Source organism: Melospiza melodia, chromosome Z, assembly GCF_035770615.1.
Source record: "Melospiza melodia melodia isolate bMelMel2 chromosome Z, bMelMel2.pri, whole genome shotgun sequence".
Classification (NCBI taxonomy): domain Eukaryota; kingdom Metazoa; phylum Chordata; class Aves; order Passeriformes; family Passerellidae; genus Melospiza; species Melospiza melodia.
Window position 1 is genome coordinate 81,987,848 of NC_086226.1, and position 9,769 is coordinate 81,997,616.

A 9,769-nucleotide genomic window follows, 5' to 3' on the forward strand; every position below is an offset into this window, starting at 1 on the left:
GCAGGCAGCTGCAGAGCTCCTCTTAATCCAGGCATTTTGTCCCAAAAATTATGTCCAGCTAGTTAAAAATCATGCTGGGATCTTATGCTGAACATCAGAGATATTTTCTAGAAATGTACACGAGGCTATTTATTCTCAAGTTCCTGAAACCCAGACACAGAGGCACGCTGAGGAACTGCAGTAAATTCCAGTATTTTTCCCCGAAAGCATCAGCAATTTTGAACACTTTCATGCGAGTTTCACAGGCAGAGTGAGTTACAGCCTGCCTTCTCTCAAAAACGTCTTGGTTTTTAAAAATAAACCTGACCTGTACATATATTTTAAAACCACATTAATGTCTCCCTGCCAGCCCCACAGCAACACATTTTATTTTAGGAGAGCATTTGAATAAACACAGAGAAATAAAATCAAATTAATTTATTTATGTGCAAGTCAGACTAGACTGACATAAACAACTTCACAGGGGACTAGCAAAGATTCATAGGTAAAATTACTTACAGAAATTCATATACATAGAATAATCCATACAGAATAATCAAATTCACCACACAGCCATTTCCTGGTAATCCAGATGATGTCTTCTTTAATTTTATATGATTATCCTCTTTACTGACATCCACAGGTATTGCTCAGATATACTTCTTCTTTAAAAATACTTCTGGCAGTTGCTGGTGCTTTTTACTTAATAGTTTAATGAGTTGTAACAAATCCCAGAACTTCAGGTGGGAACTGGTCAGTGGGAGGAATTCTAAGCAGCAGAAAAATGTGTGCCTGTGGTCCCTAAGAGGCCTACCACTGAGAGATGGAATCCTGCAAATCAATGAATGCAACTGCCTGCAACAAACCACAACTGAAGAATGAATCGCTTCTCCAAACTCACTGCAGAAATCACACAGCCAAGCCTGACCCTTTGGTGGTTACTGCCACTCACTTTATGGGTGATTAAATTAAATCAAGCACTCTGTTCAGTTATCTCAAGTATAATCAGGTAGTTTTCTTCCTTATGTGGAACAATCTTTTCCTAAGTTTTGGTCAAGCACACCTTAGTAGGTGACCAAAATGAAGAAAGCTCTACCCCTCAATAAAACAACTATTAGATAAATCTCTCAAAGGAGTAGTCGGTTACAAATGGGAGTCTTGAATTTTAGTGTGAGATCACGATAATTCAAAATGTAGGATTAAGAAATGTAACTAACTTTTCTATCACACTGTACCAATGCCATGTAAGAGCAGTAAAAATGACTGTAATTTACTTCAGTACTAACAGCCTGTAAAATATCGTGTACAGTATCTGTTAGGCTAACAGATGAGTTAAGAAAATTCACACAGGAGCCATGTGAGGGGAACAGGAAAAGGAGGACAAGAAGTTGAAGGAGTAATGCTTCTCAGGGCATTAGCTGTTACTCAGAAGCTAAGACGTCCTCTGTGATTGTGGAAGAAACCTTTGGTATTTCTGCTACCGCTTGTGGTGTTTGCCAGGAGCCAATCCCACACGGCCAATGTCTCAGTCCATGTGAATTCTGGGGAATTGCAGCAGCAAAAGAGGCAATAAATGGCTGTAATGAACCAGGTCAGGCTCTTCCTGCAGATGGTTAGCAGGGCTTTAGCTTTTATTGGAGAAATTTCCACTGTGGACAATCCTGAGAGCTGCAGTGTAAAGCACTATAGGGTCAGGCATTGCCTGCTTTGCATCTACTATTCTATTCCAATCGCTTTTTTGAATTCAGAATTTTGTGGCTCAAAAATGTCATAATAAACCCTACTTTTATCAAAATTTTCTCGGATGAGAAGCAAGTCTTCTACAGAATACACATCCTCCTTTCCTGTCCAAACAGTGAGGCTGTACCTATGTCCAGAAACAGGGAGAAAACAAACAAAACCGAGAGAAAAAGAGTATGTTAAGATAAAGCATGTACACCAGAAAGACACTGCAGTAATAGGCTCCTAAAAATACTCAGGATTGCAGCATCATAACTTTAGAAATGTAATTAAATATAAACAACTGCACCCCCAGACAATTTATCTGTGATTGTTCTGCCAAACCTCAGAGGGATTTAAATAAAAAACCTCAGGTAAATATCCATCAACAAAACTGAGCATTTAAGGTTTGATAAATTAATCAATAGTCACAAGCTGAGCCTCAAAACAGGAAATATGCTGCAATCCCACACGCAGGTGATTGTTGTGCTTTGTCACATCGGCAATGTGTAGAGATACCACCTAACCCAATTCTCAGTAACTGCACAGAACTTCTCAAAAAACACTGAAATGCCCCAAAGCATTATTCAGTTAAGGCATCATTTCCACATCCTCCACACGACATATACTTCGTTTTTCCCTTTTGTTTAATAAAACTGTAATAATTTTAAAAATGTATAAATTAATAATCAGTTGTATGTGAGCTAAACTGGCTCAGGAATTTCTGTCTTCTAATCATGCCGCTGAAGAACCCCCCTGAGTTTTATGAGTAGGTAAAAGAGAAAATCCCAGTATTTCACTTGGAATAATGTTTGTATCCAATGATATCTGAGACTAACACAATTCAGAAGATACATTCTTAGTGCAATAACTTTTTAAAATCAATTTCCCAGTTTTAACAACTTAATTCTAATTTCTGTCTGGAGTCTTCAGCATAAAAAAGATTATCAGCCCTTAATTTGTCCACCCTGTTTTTTCTGAATAATTAGAAATTTTTTGGAGATTCTCCTAAGTTTTCTGTCTTGGGCTTTGACCTGAGTTGGAACAGTTTTATTAAACTCTGGGTAGGCATAGCACTTGAAAAAGATGAGTAAATGGCAATATGTGGGAAGCTGGTTTTATTCTCATTCTATTACATGTGAATAATTTTTATAATTAAATGTTTAGGGGTTGGTAGGAATGATTTTGAAAGGAAAATGTAATTCCTGTATGGAAACCACTGAATAAATTTCAAGTGCCTCACCAAAATTAATTAGCTTGGAGGGAAACACCTGACTTCCAATCTAGAAATCATCTTTGACCTTTCTCAAAAACGCTACAAAAAATATAAATAGCGAATGCAATACAAAGTCTTTGGGTTGGATGAATTCCCAATTGCAACGTCAGACTATTTAGTCTGTTTAACTATATTTATCTCAGGGGATGTTTGTAGCAGAACGGGGTTCCACACCTACGCGCCACTTAAAAGTCCTCATGGTAGGTAATAAAAAATAACCTTCTGGAATTTAACTACTTTAGAGAAATTAATAGCGACCACTTCTGTCTGAGGACTCAAACGCTTTGAGGCCGGTGGGAAATGAAGCACTGGGGGAAGAAGAATTCCCACATTCCCAATGTGTGTGACACAGGGCCGGTCAGGACAGGCACTGCTGGCCCTGGGGCTGAGGGACGCAGGGGGAGCAGCACTCACCTGCGGCACTGCTGCAGCAGCCACTGCAGCTGCGGGATGGAGCCGGGCACCAGCGCAGCCCTGACCGCGAACGTCACCGGCTGGGACAGCGCCTGGCACAGGCGCCGCATCTCCTGCACCGCGGGCCACTCGTAGCCTGGGGACACACAGCGAGGGCACCGAGAGCTCACACTGACCCCGGGGACACACAGGGCACCCACAGAGCCCGGGGACACACACAGCCCCGGGTCCCCCAGGGTCCCTTGGAGACACAAAACCTGCACATCCAGCGTCCCTGAGAACCACACAGTCCCGCCCTGTAACTGCTGCGTGGCTCTGGGCAGCAAATGTCCCAGAGGAAAAACGTAATGAATGCAATATCCACGTGGAAAACGAACTTACTGTGCAAACCTTTATTTCCCATACTTTGCATACACTCTTACTTACTTTACATACAGCTACAGAACGGGGCGTTTTTAACATATCTTTGCCCTTTCTCTAAAAAATTCTGCTGTCACTGACTTCAATATGGCCTAGTTAACATTGTCAGGGATCCTTTAAAAATAAAAACATTTAAAAAAAATTAGGACAAAAATTAAGTTAATCCACTGGGAATGAAGATGTACACAAATCAACACACATGGAGAAAAATATTCTGTGCCTAAAAATGCTACAATCAAGCAATCTAAAACACTGAAAGTGCCTTTGCTGGGGTTTCTATAAGGACTGGAGCTATTTCCATTTATATTTACCTATTCTTTTGTTTCTACAGGCTATGAACATCCTGTAACAAGTTAACAACTTTTTCCTCGATTACTCAGATGGAATGTACTGACTAGAAAGAGTAAAAACGCACCAAATATTAAAAAAAGTTTCCTGGGGCAAGCAGCAACTTCTAGGTGAAATCACTCAAATGAGCTGGTTTTCTTAAGTTTTATAGTAGAACCTCACTTAGTATTTCCATAAACTGAAATTTGGACTGGAGATAAAACGAAATTTGTTTTCACAGGTTGCCCAGTATTTCCAATGCATTTTTCAGCAATTTCTTCCTGCACTGAAAATACCTGGGAGAAAGCAATGAACATTTTAACAACACTGCAGTATATCATACAACAAAATACTAAATCTTGCTAATGAGTAAGTAGCAATGGGGGTAGTGTATAATCCTGACACGGTGACCCCAGATAATATTGGAGGGGACTCTGCTTCTCATAATGAGAATTGCAAGAGGAAGCCTGTAAAAAAGACCCTATATTAATGAAAATTGGAAAGTTTACTCCAAAAATTCAACTTTCCAAGAGAAATGAAATGTTAGGGATAAGGCTGACCCACAATTTGACTTCAGTGATCAAAAAAAAGCAGAGATAAAGTTCCACATTTTCAGCTGACCTGTTTTTCCTCAGGATGCATGCCAGGGCTCTGACCACCAGATCAGTGCTCCCAGGACTCAGGCACAGCCCTCCCTGAAACAGAGGCTAAGAAACTTGTCCCTCAGAAGTGCTCAGCAGGTGAGAAGGAGCTGAAGCACAAACCAGCTTATTTTAGGAACAAAAAGATGTGGATTTCACCCATCTGTGCTGCCGCTGCACAGCGCTCGGTCCCACACCGCAGCACAGGACAGGGTCCCACCACCACTGCAGTTCCCAGCCAGGGCACGGCCTGGGGCTGCTGCCAGCTGCAGCACAGGAAGCACAGCAGCCCTGCCCTTACCTTGGCCCCGGTGGCAGCCCGTGGTCCAGCCCAGGGACAGGGTGGCGTCGGGGCAGGAGGAGGTGACGGCGCGCAGGAAGGCGCGGGCGTCCAGCGGCGCGCGGCTCCCGCAGGGCCCCGGCAGGACGTCCCCGTTGAGCCACACGGGTCTGTCCAGGCGCTGCCCCACCTGCCCCAGCAGCTCCAGGGAGGGTCCCACGGCGGCCAGGCTGTGCAGGACACAGGGCAGGGTCGGGGCGGCCGTGTCACCGCAGCGTCACCGCGGCGTCACCGCACCGGGCAGGGCGCCCGCTGCCATCCCCTGACTGCCCCTGCAGGAGGAAAACCCCTGAGTGCCAACCCTGCTCCCAGCACCTCCTGCCTCACCTTGCCCCCCCGACCTTGTCACCTCTGCATCTCAGGCCTGAGAAGGGCTTTAACAAGGGAAGCCACTGCAGCCTCTAACGCCTGCGCTGCATCTGCCACAAATGCTGTAAATCCAGCCCAAAGAGTGAAAGCCATCTCTCCCCACCGTAACCACGCTCAAAGTGGCAAAGATTTCATCACTAGGCAGATCCAGACTCAAAGCTGCCTTCAGATCCATGCAAGGTGATGCACCTGTACTAGGAGAATTAAAAGCACAACGCAGACAAATTTAAGGCAACTAAAAGGGAGAAAAGGCACCCACTTGAACATTTAATGCTTGGTTGTGGTTTGTCCCACAGCTCCTAAGTGGCAGCCCACAGAAGCCTGCCTGTCCAGTGATCATCTGACAGATAATTACTGAATTGTTAAATATGAGCTGGCATCACTTAAGGAAACAGGGCAGACACCCTGTGAGCATTTAACAAAACCCATGCTCACATATTCCTACTGTCCTGTGCAGCCCCAAGAAAAAGCACAGCTAGCTTCTTCCTACCTCCAAAACTTTCAAAGCACCGTGGAAGGAAAGGAGATGGGGAGCAATGGGGAAAAGAAATGAGCACCAAGAAAAATCTTCTTTCTGTCACAGCCCATTAAGTAATGCACTGTGTAACATCGAGGTATTTAAAATCACTGTGATCAGAGTTTTGTAATTAGGTTAGTTCAGTCCCCTGAGCTGCTTGCCTTGTCTTTCCTCTGTAAAGTCACTTGGTGTATTTTGCCTTTGGTGGTGTTGGGAAGGCTGCACAGGGGCAGGAGTTCCACTCACTGAGGCGAGCTCAGGCTCTCCAGGACAAAAGCCAGTGATGGTGTTAAGGTGTGGGCTGCAGCATTTCTCACACAGTCTGGGGCCAGAACAGCTGATATCCTCACACATGCAAGGGACTGTCAGGGCCACAGGAATGCCTCCCTAGTACTGCAAAGTGTAAGGTAATGCAGGGAGAAAAAAGCACAAAGCAAAATGGCAACACAGGGGAAAAAAGAAAAAAGAGAAGAAAGAATCAAATCAAAACGACAACAACAAAAAAATCCACTCCCAAAAAACCATAAACCCCAGAGCACTGGTTTTGTTGCACAGCATTTAGAAAACTCAGACTTACAGCTGACTTTCTGTGAAATGACTTTGGCATTTCTGAGGTGGGACACTGAAGACCTTTTGCAGAATACATTAATTTCAGTAGCCAAAGCCAGCAAGAAATGCAATTATGTGGTCAGTCAGGCTGATAGAGCAGAGATATAAAAAAAGTACATGTTTAAAGCACCATTGAAATAATCTCCAAAACTTCAGCATTGGCATCCAATTAACTATTATGCAAAGGAACATCAAATTCTACTATCACTAATTTGACTCTATCTGCACTGTGTGATGTACTTCTAAATGTTTTTATACAATAATTCTTTTATAATGCCATGTACTTTTAAAAGTTTTCTTGAATCACTCCACTTGGCTGTAAACTCCTTGTGGAAAAAAAATAGTTTAGAATTCATTTAAACAATAATTAAAATGGAGGAGAAACTTCACCCAAACACACTAGAAATAAGCCCAAACAAATGTCTACTGCTGTTTTTCCCCTTCTCACAGAGATCCTGTAACAATAAAAGGATTTATCCTGCCCACGTTTTTTACTTTCGTGAACTTTCATATGAAAACCATGACTGTGTAACACAGAACCATAGGCATAAATCACATTTTACAACTATCTCGTGGGGGGCTTCTGCATTTCTATGGAGTACTTAAGCACTGATGAAGCTCTTTGTAATTTCTGCCAAAACAGACTGAGCACATGGAAACTGAGACAAAGCAAGAGTCAGGAGCTGAAGGGTGCATGTCTGGAAATCACAGCTCATTTCAAACCCTTCCAAGGCAATCTCCTGGGGCTTTCAGGTGTGTTTGCCCTTCGAGAAATGAAACAGGTAATGGCTCAAACTCTGGTTGAACCTCTGGATGTTTAGTTAGCAAGGGTTTAGCTAGCAGAGAAAGGAGCCTTCCAGAGAGGCACCAGCATTTCACCTGCCCGATGGGAAAGTTCTGCTCACAGCACCTAATTCACTGAGTTAAAAAGCATCACTACTTGTACTTCAAAACACTTTTAAAGGTTTTGTTCTTGCCATGCTTTCAGAATTATGGACTATGTTTCCACATGGATTATGCTTCAGTGTCGCAGACATCTTTTTATGAAAATCCTTTCCTTAGGATTTTTCCTCCTGAGAAGCTGAGAGGCCTCAGGAACAAAATGCAAACAATGGTTATCTGCTGCTGTGGAATGCAACAGGTGCATCTGTGATTGGTCTCATGTGGTTGTTTCTAATTAATGGCCAATCACAGTCAGCTGGCTCGGACAGAGAGTCTGGGACAGCTGCCTTTGTTATTCATTCCTTCCTATTCTTAGCTTAGCCAGCCTTCTGATGAAACCTCTTCTTCTATTCTTTTCGTATAGTTTTAATGTAATATATATCATAAAATAATAAATCAAGCCTTCTGAAATATGGAGTCAGATCCTGGTCTCTTCCCTCAGCATAACACCCCTGTGAACACGGTCACACTTCAGAATGCTGAACTGCACGATAAGGAGGAGTTTGGCTGACAACCAGCTGTAGAATTGTTAACGGGTAGGAACGCAAACAACACAACAATCTTTTTGTTGTGGTACCTCTTAAAGTCGAGCTTGATGCCTTTGTTGGTGCTGCCCATCTGTGCCAGCCACTCCTGCAGGGTGATGTCGCTGTCAGTGTCCGGGGGATGAGCCAGGATGGGGTCCCTGTCCCCTCCCCGGAGGATAACATCCACCTCCACCATGTGCACATCGCCTGGGGGTTGAGAAATTCCACCTCAGCTTCCAGTGCTTCAGGGCAACAGTGACCCAGCAGGGGTGTCCACAGCAGCCCTGCGCCCTCACCCTAACGGGAGCTGCTCTCTGAGACACAAGAGATGCCATTCTGGGGGGCTCCCACTCACTAAACTCTTTGCAAGCCTTCAACCAAGTGAAAATTGATGTCTGAGGGGGCATTTGGCCAAGCAATGACGTGGGGGTTTTTTCTTCACGAGAACAGATAAATGGACGCCCATCATGTGGATCCACTCCTGTTAAATTTCATATCTTTTCCTCTGTAAATAGGGTTCCTGAGAGAGGAAAGATGAGTGCAGGATTTAATACTGGCAGAGAATGAGCATTCCCCTTGACTCATTGCCAAAACCGACAAGGAAAATGTTAGCTCACACACACGACAGGCAAAGAGGAGTCTCAGGAGTGCTCAGGCTCTTGAAAACAGCTTTAGGTAATGAATCTGGGCAGTGCTACCCACTCTGCAGAGAACCCAATACACACAGTGACGGCTGAAATACAAAGAAAAGAGCTAGCGACGGTATTCAGGATAAAGGATGTCATATATACATTTACGCAAATATGTGTTTGTCAAATATTCACATAAATTTACACACAATTCACTGCCACCCAGGCTGGTGCACCAGGGCCCTTCTGGCTCTGCGCAACCTTTCCCTGAGAGGAGAAAGGGCGGATTTGGGATTTTAGCCCAGGAAACAGGGACAGGAGCAGAGGGAACGGCCTCAGGCCTCAGGGTGGGCACAGCAGGAATTTCCCCATGAAAAGGGGGCTCAGGGATTGGAACTGCCCAGGGGGCGTTTGGAGCGCCCAGCCCTGGAGGGATTTCACAGCCGCGGGGAACCCGGAGAAGGGAGGGGAGGGCAGCAGGAAGAGGAGGAAGAGGAGGAGGAAGGGGAGGAGGAAGGGGCCTGTGCCTCACTCACTTCGCGCGGCCTCCGCGGCCTGGGCCCGGCTGTTGGCGGCGTGGAACCAGCGCACGGCGGCGCCGTCCCTGGCCGCGATGTGCCCGGTGCGTAGGAAGTGATCCACGGGCCACTCGCTCCAGGCGCCTGCGGGGACACGGAGGGCAGCCCTCAGCCACACAGTCCCGAGTCAGCCCCGGCCCGGCCCCAGCCCCAGCCCGGCCCTCACAGCCCCGGCCCGGCCCCGACACAGCCCTGACAGCCCCGGCCCAGACCCAGCCCTGACAGCCCCAGGCCCGGCCCCGGCGCTCACCCCGCGTCCCGCTCGCCATGGCCCGGCCCGGGCCCGCCCCGCCGGGGGTTGGGTCCCGCCGCCGTCGCTCCGGGCGGAGCCGGGCCGGGGCTCGGTGGGGGCCGTGTCACAGCGATCCCGAGCAGGGACGGTGTGCCGCTGTGCCTCTGCATCCTCAGCGGCAGCACAGGCCTGAGGCGGGGACAGGCAGCGGCGGCGGCCGGGACACGAACACGAGGGGCTCCGAACGCTG

At 46.1% G+C, this 9,769-nt stretch overlaps 1 protein-coding gene across 1 annotated transcript; it reads right to left on the reverse strand.

The window, feature by feature from the left end:
• Window positions 1–402: 402 nt before the first annotated feature.
• FAM151B (family with sequence similarity 151 member B) lies at window positions 403–9,556 on the reverse strand. The gene is made up of 6 exons (XM_063181406.1): window positions 9,538–9,556; window positions 9,246–9,407; window positions 8,131–8,287; window positions 5,078–5,286; window positions 3,389–3,524; window positions 403–1,846 (listed from the first exon to the last, which is right to left on the reverse strand). Exons 1-6 carry the CDS (start codon window positions 9,554–9,556, stop codon window positions 1,696–1,698), a joined length of 834 nt encoding a protein of 277 aa, XP_063037476.1. The 3' UTR covers window positions 403–1,695.
• Between the last annotated feature and the right edge of the window lie 213 nt (window positions 9,557–9,769).

Coding starts and splice junctions, on each gene's coding strand:
- FAM151B (XM_063181406.1), bottom strand. Junction 8,288..9,245: donor GGCCGCGGAGGCCGCGCGAA/GTGAGTGAGGCA, acceptor CTCAACCCCCAG/GCGATGTGCACATGGTGGAG. Junction 5,287..8,130: donor ATCAAGCTCGACTTTAAGAG/GTACCACAACAA, acceptor TGTCCTGCACAG/CCTGGCCGCCGTGGGACCCT.